Genomic DNA, 17,065 nt, shown 5'->3' on the forward strand with positions numbered 1-17,065 from the left:
GCAGAGAGAGAACAAGAAGCCTTTCAGAAATACCCCCATCTTCCTTTTATTTATTGTAGGTACCTGGATGATATTTTTGGAGTATGGACTCATGTTAAATAGGAATTTGATACTTTTTCTTAGAGGTTCTTAATTCCCATTATCCATCAACTTGCAGCCAAAAATTGGCTTTGGTTTGATACCTTTTCTGGATACAGAGATTTGTTTTCAACTGATTTCTCCTACCCAAAAGATTTTTTTTTTCTAAAATTTGTTTTAGAACAACAGATGCGCATGCCCTCTTGCAGACATCAAGGTTTCACCCTAGACATACTTTAAGAGAGATCATCAAACCACAACTTATTCAATTTTATAGAATTAATATTTTCCTTTCATGGCACACAACAAGCTACTCATGTTTTATTTCAGTCTTTAAGGAAGAGGGGTTACTCTCGAAGATTTTTGAGAGAAATGCAAATGGAAGTGGGACAAAATTATTCACAGTATTTGGATAGAGGATATGTTTCTCTCAATAATAAACATATAGAGATTCCACAACTCCCAATGCAGGACCTTTGCTCTTTATCTGATGATAACTACTCGTGACTCTTTTTCTAATTCTATGGATGAGTTAACAATGTCTTACATAGGGAATAATTTTGGGGTAAGTTCATTTGGACTATGGTCATCTTTGGCTGTCCTTTCATCTTGGCTTATCTCCTACTTGCATTTCTAAACCTTTGAATATGTTCTCTGATTTAAAATTTGAAAAACAATCATGTTTCATTCTCAAGTCTCTCTGGGTTCTCTTTTGCCAATTTGGGACATGGGTCTGAACCCTTATAAAAAACAATTTGAAAATTCTCTGGATGCTTTGTCAGGGGCTTTCACTTATAGCCTTACCCTCTCAAATGCTAATCCTAAAAATAATTGGAATAATATCATTCAATTGACCCTTGATCTACTATAAACCTTAACATCAACAGTTCTAGGGTAGGTTTTAACCTTCCTGACTTTTTATTTGACTTTAACCAATTTAAGTTAGACCTTAAATTGGAAATGATATCTTCAGTGTGTGCTTGGAACAACTTTGATCCCAAAACTGGACAAAGGAAGCAAGATTTGAGTTTCTCTGATGTGACTGCTCTACTTCCTTCCTCAGAATTTTTTCTGGTACAAGGCAACTAATTAAACTCCCTGTGGTTTTTTATGATTTCGACCCATGTTCAAAAAAAACATTAGCAATACATAAACATTTTCTACATTTGCAGAAAACTTTCCACCTCTTACAAAGTTTTAAATTAATAATAGATCTCCTTGTCCATGCTTCATGCATAATCAAAAAGAAAAAAATGCTTGGGAGATTCTGTTTGTTCATAAAAAGATTATTTATAATAAGATGTACAATCTTGAAATACAAATTTTCCAGACTTTTCAGTTGCAGACTATCAATTTTATCTTTGCCATTCAGTGTATAGAATTTGTGGCAACTTACATTGGAGAAAGTAAAAAGTCACTCAGAGCTAGATTCATTCAGCATCTGAGGTTGATTGAGAATCAAACAGGCTACTTTATATCAACATTTCTTACAAGACTCGCATCATTCAGTTATGTTTAGGTTACAACATGAGAGCTTCTGGAACAAAACACAACATCTTAAAAAAGAGAAATTGAATAGAGGAATTAGATACATTCTTTCCTAATAGATTGAATGAAAGATAAGACTTGTGGAATAAAGGATATTTTCAGTGTATTGTAAGTTGTTAATTTAGAAATTTCCTAGATAACTAAATTACCCTTTACATATTTAATTTTTAAATCTGGTTGGGTGGAGGGGCTTGAGTGCTCAAGCCTATTTGCAAGGCTATTATCTCCTACTCTAATCTTAACCCTTTTTACAAATTAACAATTTTTTATTGATAATAGCTTCCTGTTCTCACTTGAATCTTGTAAGTAAGATAGTACTGCTATCTCTAATAATGTTCAGCATATTCTAAAGCTCAAATCATTATATACCACCTGTACAACTCACCTCTGGAAACATAACCCATTAATGCTACAGGATGAAGAATGTACAAAATTTGTCTCCACAAAGATTGATCTGTTTATCTCAAGAAATATCTGCAGGTATACTTTGGGAAACATTCAAAGTATTTCTAAGGGGACAAACCATTTCACATATTTCTCCTAAAAATAAATTGCAGCATAGACAGGTATAAAAGCTGATCAACAATAAGCAAGATTGGTAAACCATGTGCTTTGCAAAAAATAGTTATCTATACAAAACACAATTTAACCTTGTGACTACAGTATGCCATTATCTTAGCAAAGGCATTATATTGGAACTAAAATCAAAACATAAAAATGTACTAACATTTTTAAGGAATACTGTCTTTATATAGTTTGTAGTGTAAAAAGGTGAGGCTCCTTAAAATATTTTGATAAAAATACTACAAATCCCTATGGTTTCTAAAATTTAAAATTTTACACATTCACCTCTGAGCAGGAACGTTGCATGGCCAGAAAGACATCCAATGGAATTGTATAACATTTTTTCTGCTTAATAAGCTCCAATAATGCTGATAATATTTCCAGAAACTAGAGAACATATAAAGACCAGTCTCTCTTTTGAATAATGATGATAAGATCCTGGCTAAAGTTTTAGGTAAAAGAATAGAGTTTCTTTTCCTTTCTCCATGAAACTAAAGTGGTTTAAAACGCACGGACGGGAGAAAAGCAGTGCAGGTGTTTTTTAAAAAGAAACCTTGGGGACATAGCCTTTGTAGCTGTGGATCTTCACTACAAACATTATATTGAGTTGTCCCCAGATTGAACTACATTCTCATTTGAGAATCATGCCTGTCCCTGTGTGACTTGTAGTGCTAGAACTCAAGCTGGACCTGATTTTAAAAGTAATAAAATACCAACTTGTATGTGGCTAAAACCTAGCTAGATAAGAGTCAGTAAAGCTGCAGAACTTGAATGATTCATTGTCATATTTTCAAAATTGAGTTTTCCTGTAGTATTTCCTTATTTATCTCTACATCCACCTACGTGTTTATTAAGCCCATTTATTCCACTGAAAGGTCTTGTGTAGCAGATGTCTATCTTGGCACCATACAACCATGAACAGAGCACTGGTCCATCAAATTCTAATACATCTATCTGCTTGCAATGTAGATGCTGCTCTGTCCATCAAATTCCAATACGTATATCTTCTTGTGACGTAGCTGCTGCTCTGTGTTATATAACACAACACTAAAGAAGACCTAAGGTGCAGAGGTAGTACCAAAGAGGCAACACTGCCAATAAAGGTTACCAATTTGGAAAGCATATTATTATCCATCCATCCATTAACCAACCCGCTATATCCTAATTACAAGGTCACGGGGGTCTGCTGGAGCAAATCCCAGCCAACACAGGGCGCAAGGCAGGAAACAAACCCCAGGGAAGGCGCCAGCCCACTGCAGAAGCATATTATTAGTGGAATAAAACTCTTTATTGTATTAGAAGTCAAAATAGTACAGGTATTGAACATTTGGGTAAACCTCTGAGATTTTAATATTTTTACATGCAAGTACTATTGAAGAATTGCTAAATTAATAGTGATAATACAAAATCTCTTTCCAGGTCATGACTTTCACCATCATGGCAGACTCTTTTTACAAGGTTGGTTATTTTGGTCTTGTTCATCCTGGTTCATTTTATATACCAGGTAAGTCTTTCAGTGTCTTTGAATCCCATATCTTTTTTTCCCTTCAAGTTAATTTTTCCACTGTGGACAACTGTGAGACCAAATAGAGTCATGCTTATAATGTGAAGCATCCATATCCACTAGCTGGTTTTGAACTCGAATTTGACCTAAGCAGCCTTGGAAATAGTTCCTCCCACTATAGGGACTTTTCCCTCTTGTATCTGTGAGAATAAAACATATAAAAGTTAGTCAAATTCAAAATTCCATTGTCTAACAGGATTTAAAAATACACAGAAATATGTTTGTTACAATCCTAACTACATGGAGTACAATTAAATTTATTAATATTTGTGATGAGCTGCCTCTTTGCTTTATGGTTACTGTTATTATAACACATGTACTGAAGTAATTTACAAGCAATTTTACACAAGACCATGGCATACCATAGATACAGTATGTATATGTTGTGTGTATCATGCAGTATATGACAATGGATAGTCTTGACCTATTGCTTGGAATGGAAACATCGAGTAGGATAAAACTATACATTTAAGAGAGTGGTGAAGCAAGATATCTGGGGGGTGATTTTGTCTCTTCATTTGTAAGATGCAAGAAATACTACAGTACATTTACTTGTGCACTGAGGCTCAATGGCACTTTAAACACTACAATATATTTATAGATGCAATGAAGTGACCAGGTTCAATTGCTTGGATGTTTATGAAAGTTACCAGGTGTACAGAATATCCTATACTGTGTAAATATTTGTTCTATATGACATTGGACTGTCATTGTCCATTTATTAAAATGAGAAGTAACAATGGGCACTGTTGGCATTCTGTAAGTATATACAACTGTGATGGTATGGGTCGGCTCCTTGCTCCCACTTCTGCTTTGGGAGCTTATTGAACCAGAAACTATCAATTGTCATGACTGGGATGAGCTGAGCAGATGAGGACAAACACACCAAGCAAGGGGATGGTGAAAAAGTGCTTGAGTGCTTTTATTAAAAATAATTCTGGAAAACAAGGTGTCCAAACAGTGCAGGGCTCAAAATGTCAATAGTAAAAAGTCCAATAAAATAAAGGAAATGTGGAGGTTAAAATCCAATAAATAAATCCATCAAAACGAGGTTAAAAATAGTGTAAGAATCTATCTTTAAAATCATGAGCCCTGGGGCCTTGCAGCAAAGGAGGCGCCTATCCAGCACTTCAGCCCACTGTCATTGCTGCTCCTACGGGCCCCTGTAGTCATCTCTGGCTCCCAGCAGGGCTCCAACCCCCAAACCACCAACTCTCGCTACCAGGCTCACACCCCTGCAGTCCATGACTCCATGCAGGACACCTCACTGAGCCTCTCCTTTCTCTGCAACCATGCTGCCTCTCTGTGGTGAGTAGCTCCAACTAAGCAGTGTGCGTTGGTCACACCAGTTTCCGGGTCACTCAGTTGGAGTGACCATCATTCCCTGAGCACTGCCCGCATGCTCCCTCAAAGGACTTCCTCCCAGCTGTCTATCTTCTCTCTCTTTCTCTCTCATTCACACACACTTGCTCTCTCTTGCTCCTGCTTCCTCTCTCCATTCTTTAACCTCCTCTATCTTCATTCCGATTCTCCCTCATCTCTATCCGATCAGCATTTTTTGACCTTTTTGTTCTTTCCCCATTTTCTCGTGTTGGCTTGTTCTAATAAGGTTCCGTGGGCGCAGTACGTCAATTGCGCACTGTAGTAAGCTGATAATGCAATTGAGGCAGACTGCATGTTCACGTGCAGGTGCATCTCGCTCCAATTACTTGCCCAACTCCCCACAACTGCAGGAGCGTGCACAAAAATGGAGAATGAACCGGCTAATTAATTATTTATTAAAAATGGCCACTTTTTATGAGCCGCAGGCCCACTATATCACAACAACCTGTGGTAGTATTGGATGTATGTGAGGCTTCTTATGTATCATCATATTCACTAGTAAGGTAAATTAATTGTTATTAAGCATCAGACAGCACTTTGTGTTTTAAAGCATTTTAATGTTTGAAGAAGCTTGTGAGTATATGTTTCTCTCAACCTGTTGAAATGGTATTGCTGGTGATCTGTCCCTGAGTTTTTATTTTCTGTTTGGTTTCTTATATTTAGTTTTGTATTTAGTATCTTTTTTTAGCTAACCATTTTGAATTTTCTTTTAATTGTAATAATCTGCTTTACCCTTCCCCTTAATGTGAAGGCCAGGTATAAGGGGCCTCACTGTGATGCAGGTGGACTTCCATTGGATCATTCACTTGAGGCTGTCCTATTGGAGGGTTCTGAAGGCCCCAAGGAAACAAGTGTGGCATTGAAAATGCCCACTTTCCTTTCATCCCAAAATCTGAATTATTTAGTTAGGCCTTTTAAAGCTGTTTGGCCTATTTTTCGTTTTGGCCTTTTGTATTTCTTTCCTTTTATTTCATCATTGGTGGTACATTGCTCCATATAAATGCTTGGCCCTTTATTTTTGTACTTTGACTTTGTTTTTTTTGCTTGGCCCTAATTGTCTTTGTTCCCTTTTTATGCTTTTTGAATAGTATTTAACAAGTTTATTAGAATAAATTGTAAATATGAATCTCATCGTTTTGGGGCTCACGGTTCTCCTTTCTGCTTTATATCACAACAGTTGTGCATTGAGAAATTAGACAATACAAATGCTAGTAAGAGCTCATAATTCCCTGTCATGTTTAAATGTATAGTCTCAACCCAATAATTTGTTTGAGAAGTACCAGGAATTGCTTGAAATCTGAGGCTATATAATTGTGACAGCATATAGTGATACTTGAATGTCTGTGGGCTTTATTGTGTCATATCAAATTAATCAGTAACATAAAGGAATTGCTGTTAAGCATCCAGCAGATGTTTTTATGTTTATCTTTTATAAGAAAGCAGTTTAGTCCTAGGACCAGAGTTTCAATGAGTAGATGTTTCTCTTAGCATGTAACTATTACCAAAGCAACCATGTTGTTCATGTAGAAATGTCATTTGTAAAAAGCTATTGAATGTCCCCATGCTTTATAGATGTTTAAGCTATGAGAATATGGGCTGTCTCTGCCTATTGTCCTAAATGAAACATCACAAAGGACATATCTGAGGACCAATCAAATAATTATCTTTTGGAGTCTATGTGTAAATGCATGGCCCATAAATAATGTGCATGAGGAAATTAAACCCATTTTTGTTGAACTGAAGCATGGGAAATGCCAAATGTTTACTCTCTGGTTAATCTGAAAGAACATTGACTTGAGCCTAGGACATTTTGCCTTAGAATGTAAGACATTAGAATGAAGCATCATCTGTTCCGGTAGCCAGTTTAACTGGCCAAGCTGGTTTGTACATTCTTTTGAGTTAATATTTTTATTTAGTTGAGGATCATTTAGTGATTAAGTTTACATAAAAACAGAACATGAAACTATGGAGGCAATGAACTAATGGGTTAGAAAATGGATGTTTGCATGAATAGTTGGGATTATTATTATTATTACCACAGATTCAGCATGCTGGCGTGATGGACTGGTGCGGCAGCCAGAGGTACATAGTACCAGACAGAAGTTTGACCATAAAATGCCCTGATAGACTATGCACTGACAGTAACAGCTGTGATAATAATTTATACCACACCCTGCATCTCATATCAAATTACCAACCCATACCGGGCGATCCACCGATGAAAAGACTGGCTCCCTCCTGCCAGACCTGCTTCCAGCGAGCATAGTCTTCAAAGTCGCGCTGCATCTTCAAGTCACTAATCTGTACTTGGATTTCATGTTCAGAGACATTCACAGAGAACCTGATTTCTTGGCATTTATGATATAATGTCTGAGGTAAAGTTAACTCCAGAGTGCCAGTTTTCACTTGAACTAACTCACTCTGTTCAAAGAAAAAGAAGAAAAGTGCAGTCAGCTGGTTTCTGGAGTGAGCTCGTGAATTTCATAGTTTGTAAATTCACTCAGGTTTACATACTACAGGAATACAGGAATTATATATACTGTATATATATATATATATATATATATTGCATAGTTTACGGTCAAATAAAGCGTAGTGTAAAGGGACTTCGTCTCTGACGCTGACATCCGAGGTTCGATTCCTCGAGAGGGGAGCAGTAGAGTGTGTACGCCTGATGAGACCAAATGAGGGCGAAACACGTGTCGCGTACTCTTTGCTTTATTTGACAGTAAACTATGCAACATTCCATGATCTGCTTCTCGCAACTGAAAGAGGGCACCGTGGCGGATGTTTGCCGAATGGTAGACCAACCACAAGCGTTATCTGGTAGGTAACCACCCACACAATTCAGGTCGTCGAGACTCAGACTACGAATGCAATGAATATATATATATATATATATATATATATATATATATATATATATATATATATATATATATATATATAATCTTGCCTACAAATTCACATGAATTAAAAGCCATGTAAACAGACAGAGTGGGGCAGAATATAAGATGAGACCTTTGCTCATGCATAGAGGTCTGATGTAGTTAGAAGTCATGCACTGGACCAATTCTTACATACTTGAGTACACTAAAGTCTTACTGCTTTTAAACTGTCAAAGTGAACTGTCATCAGGTCTTCCAGGTCTTTCGTGGTGATAGTTACTAAAGTTCCTTGCCACTGATCTGGTCGAATTATCATCTCGATGTTCAATGTCCAGTCCTCCATAGCCTGAGGGAAATCTGTAATAGCAGAAAAATCTATACATAACCTCATGACTGTTTTTGGTTAAAGCACTTGATTTATTACAGTCTATTAGATAAATACATATCTGTCATTAACTAAATTAAATATGTTCTTTAATCTCAGCTTACCTAAACTTCATACCTAACATGTCTATATCCTTCTGAGAAATCTTTCTGAGCTTCTGAAGAACAAAAGCTGAAGTTTGCTTCTTTTTGCTTGTTAGGATAGATCAGCTTGAGTTCATTTTTAATTAATATAAGAATCAGAAAAGAAATAAGTGACTCAACATGCCACACTGGCACTTCTGTCACCAGTTGACTTTTGCTTGGCTACCAAAATGAGTTTAAAGTGTCTGGAATAGTCCAGAGTAGTCTACTGTAACGTAAACAACAAGAAACATCTATTTTAAACACTGTTCCAAACCATTGCTGTGGAAAACTGCCAGTCCTTCTCCAGAGAAATAGCTGCCTCTGGAAATGTGAGTAAAGCAAGGCTTGGTGTTAACATCAAGGTTCAAGAGCCAATCTGTGTCTTGGTTCAGCCAATTCCAGTTTTTCAGACAACCATCCATTTGTGGCTTCAGCTTGAGAGTGAGAGAGAAAGAGAGAAGAAGAGTGACCAAAATTGAAAGTTAAGTGGAAGAAGATGCTTCTTGAAGGTATTAATAAATGCTGTGCATAGCAGACCTATCTCTCTGCGTATTTTATAGCACCCATCACATCTATCTTGCTTGTTAGAGACAGCTATAGTAATCTGTTATGAAGACACACTTTAAGGTTAATCAAAATGCTGGAAAACACACCATGCAGTAAAAACATACAAACATAAGGGCTTTTATCTAAAAAACCAATCATGGTTGAACTTCAGGACAAAGATGAAACAATAAACAACCTCCTCACTTAGGCCATGAAAAGTACCATTTGCACATTATAGCCATTTTAGGACTAAGAAATAATGTGCTGAAAATGAGGCAGTTGGCCCTTAGAGGATCCCCTCTTGTGCTGTTTACTGCGGACCATCCTTCCTGGTTTGAAACACACTACAATATTGCTTGGTAGCAGTCCAGAACCTCTAGGTTTTCTTCACATAATTTTAAAGACACGTGCTACGTTTGCTACACATAGCTATACAAATGTGTTAAGGGTGGCATACTTCCGATTTTTGTGTTGAACTGTACTTACATGTAAAGGTTTTTGCATTACATAAACTGGGTTGCTGGTTTATTAGGTACACTTGTCCAGTAGTGTAGTGGGTGTCCTTCAGATTAACATGAATTCATCAAGGTTTGAATTCTACAAGATGCTGGATGTGCTTTTAGGAAAAGTGTACCTTGCAAATAGCTATTTCTAACAAAATTTCTCAGACCAATAATATATTGAAAAGTTGCAAAAGAACAGGAAATCTGGCAAATGAGAGGAGACCATTTAGTACAGCAAGCTTGTTTGTTTAGCTAATAGCTAGTTCCAGTAACTCATCCAGACACTTCTTAAATGTTGTCAAGGTTTTTACTTCAACTACATCTTTGGCAGTTTGTTCCAGAGTCCCACAACTCTTTGCATAAACAAGTACCCTTCCCTTTAGTTTCCACTGCTGCCCTCAACTACATGTTCACTGTGTGGATTAGGTCACATTGCGCTCTCCTCGTTAATTCTCTGAGTATGTAAGATTATGATGTTCTTAAATTTGGGGTTGTACCTTGTTGCTTTTCTCTGCATGGTTTCAAGTGCTGCTATGTCTTTCTTGTAGTGTAGTGACCAAAACTACACACTATACTACAGATGTGGTTTTACTAGTACATTATATAGTCTGAGCATAATGTCCCTTGATTTATACTCAACAGTTCATACGATATAACCTAACATTTTATTTGCCTTTTTAATCACCTTTGCCTGCGGTGAGCTGGCGCCCTGCCCCGGGTTTGTTTCCTGCCTTGTGCCCTATGTTGGCTGGGATTGGCTCCAGCAGACCCCCGTGTCCCGGTATTAGGATATAGCGGTGTGAGACATGCCCGAACACCACCAGACTGACACCACATCTTTACAAATAAGCACATGTTTATTTTTCTCAGCACAGTCCCACATAGCACACAGTGCTTCCCAGCACTAACCACCTTGTACACGGGCCTCTCTTTAAATGTCTGTGGGCCACCTTTCCTCTCTTCACGGGAGTTTCGTTCTGCTCCCACTCCCGACCCTAGCTCCCTGATTGTAGGGAGGCAGCCACTTTTATTCTCACCTGGATGTGCTCCAGGTGCTTGACGATGTTCTTCCGGCAGCACTTCCTGGTGTGTCGGAAGTGCTGCTCTTGCACCCAGAAGCACTCCGGGTGTCCCTGGAAGGCTCTTCTTCCATCTTCCTGTGTGTGGCAGAAGTGAATGCCTCCCAGGCTCTCTGAGGCTCGGGGTGTTCCCTGGCGGTGGCCACAGGTCCCAACAGGCTTGAGCCTCCTTGCTCCTCTTACGTGGTCCTCTCCAGATCCAGGGCGGTTGCTCCATCATGGCCCAGAGGACGAATACACCACCTCCCGGTCCTTCCAGGCATATCGGCTGGGTCAGTCCCCCAGCTGCTTGTGACAGCGGGTTGGATTATGGATGGGTGGATGGATCACCTTTGCACATTGCTTAGATTGCCTTAGATGGGCAATGTCGCTCCTGGAGGGCCACAGTGGCTACAGGATTTTGTTCCAACCCAGTTTCTTAATGAGAAGTCAATTATTGCTGATGAAGTGCTTATTGCCAAGGTGACATTTTAGTTGTCTCACTTGTTAACAGCTGTATTCACTGTTTTAATGGCTCCTTATTAGCAATAATACACAAATGACAAAGGGGCCAACATCCATCTAAATTGTTTCCATTTACACCTGTGTGGATTTATTAGGCACTATTTGGTTTAATAAAACATTTCATAGAAAAATGTGAAAGACTGAGATAATTGTCCATTTTAGGCTTCATGTCATTTGGGTGATATTCTTGGAAAGGAAAACAAATCTACAGTATGATAAGAACCTAACATTGCAGACTAACAAACTATAAAATTAAATAAGGCCTGAGACTGGCAAGGATTGGTTTCTAATTAAGCCGATTGGGTTGGAACGAAAACCTGCAGCCACTATGGCCCTCCAGAACTAACACTGCCAGTCACTGGCTTAGATTATGAAAATGTTGTGTCAACATAAACTTCTAAATCCTTTTCAGAGGTTGCTTCCTGTAGGGCAGTGTCTCTCATCTTGTATTTAAAACTGACATTCCTTCCAGGAACAGTCCAAGAGCAAACCCCCAAGGGACTCCACTGAGGACGTAACTCCAGATGGAACCACCTTGTTGTCTGTTTTCTTTGTCTACTGCTGGTTAACCAAGTAGAGATCTAGTATTGTAGGTCACCTCTGATCCCTACAGCTTCTAGTTTTAGAAATACAGTGGAACCTCGGTTTGTGAGTAACTTGGTTTATGAGTGTTTTGCAAGACGAGCAAAACTTTGTAATAAATTTTGACTTGATAAACGAGCAAGGTCTTGCAGTACGAGTAGTATGTATACGCTTTGTCTGCTGAGCGTCATGTGATCACAACTGAGCTGATGGTTCTTCTCTCTCTCTCGCTGCGGGATTGTGGGGAATCGTCTCCTATTCTCCGCCTGAGTCGGCGTGCCTCACTCATATAGTCAACATCCGTACAAGCATATACTGTTTACTACAGCATTGTAACTGTGTGTGTGCGCGCGTGTGTGTGTGTGTGTGTGCTCGCTCGCGTGTGTGCTGTGATGTGTGAGTCCCCGTCTTGCACTCTAAAACACGAAGCTGAGTCTCAGTACTTTAGCAACACCAGCTTTATTCAGCTTGAAACAGCAACAGCACTTGCGAAAGGAGTCACGGATCAAACCAACTGTGACAACGCGCGCGCCTACAACGCGCTTGCGAAAGCAGTTACGGCTCAAACCAAAGGTCCATGCTGTGACAACATGCGCGCCTACAATGCGCTTGTGAAAGGAGTCATGGCTCAAACCAACTGTGACAACGCATGCGCCTACAACGCGCTTGCGAAAACAGTTACGGCTCAAACCAAAGGTCCATGCTGTGACAACATGCGCGCCTACAATGCGCTTGTGAAAGGAGTCATGGCTCAAACCAACTGTGACAACGCATGCGCCTACAACGCGCTTGCGAAAGCAGTTACGGCTCAAACCAAAGGTCCATGCTGTGACAACATGCGCGCCTACAATGCGCTTGAGAAAGGAGTCGCGGCTCAAACCAAAGAAAACACAGAAACGAGACTACGACCTGTGAACTACACCTGAGGTAAAGCGTGCACGCCAGGTTGTACAGCCGCCCGGACGCGACCGCCCACACCACCGCATATACCCTCCATGATATGTCTTCACGCAGAGGCTTCCCACCGAGGCGCATATTGCGCTGTGGCGCTCGCACCACAGTCAGACGCACCGGCTTCCCACAGTCAGTAGGTGGCCCCCAAACAACACAACCTGTTCAAGCAGTCGGTGTCAGCGAAGGCAACAGACTCACGTCTCCACAAAATGAAAACCGCTTTGGTACAGATATGCCTATTGGATTAAATGACATTTCCCCAGACGCACCCTCCCTCCATGATATGTCATCCATCCACATATCGGACGGAACAGAAACTGATTGCCATTCTAGGATTTCCGATTCGCTAGCGAATCGCGGGCTTACTTGTATGATATATCATACAGATATGATATGCTAAATGTGATGTTTCAAGAAGACCTCAAGAAAGTGACACATAAGATAGACTGTATGATTGTCGCTGCACCCCCTGGTATTGTTAATCTTGGGCAGAATAATGAATATCTACTGTAGCTAATCTTTGGAATTTGACCTGTTTCATAGATGGTAGATTTAAACTGCCATCCATTTTCAAAGCAGCATATCCAGATCAGTGTGGTCAACAGTTGGCGTCTATCTTAGCCATATCCATATTACTAACCGAGAATGCTAAACCGGATGATGGACGCAGGCACATCCGGCAATGGGCCGTAGCTGCAAAAAGACGTACTGCGCAGGCGCAAAAAGAGTCCGCGAGAGTCGGCTGAGGAGCCGAGAAAGGCGGACAAAAGAGGGCGAGAGAGGCGGATGAGGGTCCGCGAGAGGCGCAAAAAGAGTCCGCGAGAGTCGGAGAAAGGCGGACAAAAGAGGGCGACAAAGGCGGATGAGGGGCCGCGAGAGGCGGACAAGACCACAGAAAATAGGAGTGAGCACATACAAAAAGTAGTCACAGAAATGAGGCGCAACAAGCACCAAAAAAAGGAAAAGGCACATAAAAGAGTAGTCAAACGTGGGAAAAGCACGAAACACATTGCACACGAAACTAAACACACCAAAAAAAAAGAACAGACGAGCGCACAACAGCAGGGCACGACCACATCCCCCCACTCTACAGGCACTGGACGGGACGGGACACACACCAAGAGGGGGATTCATCAAGCCCATGGAAGACAAAAAAAAAGAACACAAAACCACCCCACAGACCCTACAAGCAAGGGACGGAACACACACAAAGAGGGGGATTCAAACAAGACACAGGAACACAAAAAGAAAGAAGACGCTCGCGCAACAACAATCCCCCCCACACATCCATAAGAAGTGACACCCAAAGCCACATATTCTAAAGTGAACGTCAACACCTTCACAATAGGCAGGATAGGTGTCGGCATAGGTGTCAGCATAGGTGGATGTCCTTTCAATAAAGCACTATTTAACCGTTCAACTGCAGAAAAGGATACATATTAACAGTGAGTGCGATCCTCCTTATTACTTATCCATATTTCGCATGCTGAGAAAGAAACAAGTCATGAATACACGGTCACGGGTACAAAACGATTCGCGTGTCAAAGTGCTGCATCGAAAGAAGCACGATTTCAAACCGAAAGAGCTTGCGTATCAGACATACAAAAAAGGGAGCGAAGAGACAGAATAAATGAACGGAGACGTGTGCAAAGCGCAAATGAACTGACAGAAAAAAAAAAAGCAAGACGCGAAAAGCACAAAGCTCAAATGACCGAGATACAAAAACGGACAAGGCTCGATACAAACAATGCACGGCGTAGACTGAAACGGACTTTGCGCAAAGCGGAGGCGAAGAAAAAAAAAGAAAAAAATAGCGCGTCACAAATAATGGACATGCAACAAAAAGGCAATCAAACGCAAAAAGCAAAACATGCCCGTCGCGGACATCAACGCCACACACCTGTTAAACGCTTACGCCAAATGGCTAAAAACGCCTTCAATAAGGAATCCACTATTGAGGAAAATTCATTGGGATTAATGAATGTCATTTGCAATCATTGTCATTCACTTAACTTCACAGAAGAAACAACTGGCAATACAAATAATGAATTTACACGTTGTTGTCAAAAAGGTCAGATTAGACTGCCTCCTTTACATTCATATCCTGAATATCTAAAGAGGCTTCTAACTAACGATGTGCCTGAAAGTAAAAACTTTATGAACTGCATTACATCCTACAATAGTTCATTTGCTTTTGCATCTAGCGGAGTACATATCAGGCCACCAAAAGGCAATGGCCCATACTGCTTTCGCATATGTGGACAAATATTGCATCGCATTGGAACAGTGCACCCTGAAACAAATCAACAACACAAATATGCACAAATCTACATCCTAGATATCAACGCATGAACCTTCCTGAAAACAAACAATGCACGGAGCCTATAATGAGAAACGTCACTCATGTCATAAACAATCACCCATTAGCTAAGTCTATAAAAATGCTACATGAAGTTGAAAAGGAGGCAAATACAAAAGCAAATGCAGAAGTTATAGCGGCAAGTACAATTGCTTTGGTCTTGATAAAGGACAAAGAACAAGATCCAAGACGATACAATCTGCCCGTCGTTAATGAAGTGGCAATTGTCTTTCAAAGTAAAGATGGTGAGCCTCCATTTCACAGAGATATTGTTCTACATTTACATCCTGATAAAAACAACACACCTACATTCCAACGCATATACATTTGCTTTCCGCTTCTTAATACTTTAACATACCCCATATTATTTCCAAATGGACAGGAAGGATGGAGTGCTACAATTTCAAGAATTAAAAAACAGCAGGCACAGAGACGATCACGTGTATCCATGAAAGAATATTTCTCCTACAGACTCTCAGTAAGGGACGACTTTAATCCATTACTCAATGCAGGAAAGCTGACTCAACAATACATCGTTGACGTTTATGTTCGAGCGGAATCAAATGGTCTGCAGTGGATAAAAAACAACCAGCCTTCACTTAGAGCCGATAAATTCAAATCGCTGCTGGACTACATTATTCGGGATGCTGACGTCATGGAGCACATTCCAATAAAACATTACTATATGCCAAACACTCTATTTGTTATTTCTATGCGCATCATCCAAAGCTGCACACTATTCTATATCTAATTCATACATCTCACTCTTTGTCATGTCCCAACGCCAGGGGTTGGCGAGCGAAGCGAGCAGGGGGCAGAGCCCCCTAGTTAATCATAAAGCTAAATGGCACATGCACACACACTGACCCACATTCCACATCAGGCTAATTTACACCTGAGTTAGATAAATGTGCAACATTATTACAAGACAGACTGTGAAGTTTGATATCCTGGATCATCATTGGCACTGTTCCATGGTTCAAAAATGGCTCATCAGATATGGCCTGAAATACTGATGCCTGGTGCACTACTTTAGTACCTGAGATTCTGTACATGCACATAATAAATGGTTCCTTTGGATTTTTTGGTGGTGGCCTTTGCCCTATTCATTGTCAATTAAAGGTCACATTGATCTTTTTCTGTAAAATTCAAGTTAAGGATCCATTTCAGCTTCATCAGAATCTTAAAAGCTGTGTAATTCCAGGTTGCACAATTCACAAAGCGGCAAAGTATTTATTGAATAATGATTGCTGTATCTTAAGGTGGGGTAGTGGAAGCTAATTAGTGAGTACCCCTAAAGGTACGCTGCAGTGCAGTGGTCATTAGGGAAGTCTTGGTTAGGAATGCATGCTATTCAGTGCTTCTGTCTACAATTGGGTCAAGACTTCTAGGACTACAGGCTGCAGCCAATATGGATGTAAATAAAATAAAAGAGAAAAGACTTGTTCATCAGTTTAAAAACCATCATATCACCATTCCTAAAAAAACTAAGTGTAAAATCATTGCACAGGACTGTGTCTTTGAAGAAATCTGTAAACACTTACTGGAGTGAAGAAGTGAGATGCATTCTGGGGATGCCCACCTAGAAGAATCCGCATGGCATCCATATTACTTTTTTCATGGTGCATTATATATAGTTCCAATCGGAGGACTGACTTGTCGTCCACTCTTAAGACAACACCTTCTTGCTCACTTTTTAGGTGGATCTGATGAGAGAAGCATATAAGGTTGTTCAAAATTACACAAACTTAGCTCAAGAATTAGTTCACACCTGATCTAATAGACACTTCTGTCAGATAAATCTGAATTCTGTGAAGTCTGCTGTGTGCCTCATAGATAGATTACTAGGCATTAGGTAATATGGACTTTTCTTTCCTTTCTGAGTTAGGATGTGACTAAAAGTTAGCACCCTGGCCTGAAAAATATCCCTTGCCAGCCATTTATGTGACACGTTTTCCATTTTTCCATCACAAATACTTCACTGCTAAGGCTGCTGCACCAAG

The 17,065-nt window shown here is 39.9% G+C and overlaps 1 protein-coding gene across 2 annotated transcripts in view; it reads right to left on the reverse strand.

The window, feature by feature from the left end:
* Window positions 1-3,456: 3,456 nt before the first annotated feature.
* The window catches only part of shbg (sex hormone-binding globulin), a 48,323-nt gene continuing 34,714 nt past the window's right edge, over window positions 3,457-17,065 (reverse strand). For both annotated transcript variants that reach the window (XM_028798368.2, XM_051925432.1), the window contains exons 4-8: window positions 16,607-16,768; window positions 8,810-8,969; window positions 8,243-8,382; window positions 7,342-7,558; window positions 3,457-3,894 (exon numbers count right to left, since the gene is read on the reverse strand). In XM_028798368.2, the coding sequence (XP_028654201.2) occupies window positions 3,743-3,894; window positions 7,342-7,558; window positions 8,243-8,382; window positions 8,810-8,969; window positions 16,607-16,768 (831 nt within the window). In that variant the 3' untranslated portion in view covers window positions 3,457-3,742. The remainder of the gene's footprint in view (window positions 3,895-7,341; window positions 7,559-8,242; window positions 8,383-8,809; window positions 8,970-16,606; window positions 16,769-17,065) is intronic.

Source organism: Erpetoichthys calabaricus, chromosome 3, assembly GCF_900747795.2.
Source record: "Erpetoichthys calabaricus chromosome 3, fErpCal1.3, whole genome shotgun sequence".
Taxonomy (NCBI): domain Eukaryota; kingdom Metazoa; phylum Chordata; class Cladistia; order Polypteriformes; family Polypteridae; genus Erpetoichthys; species Erpetoichthys calabaricus.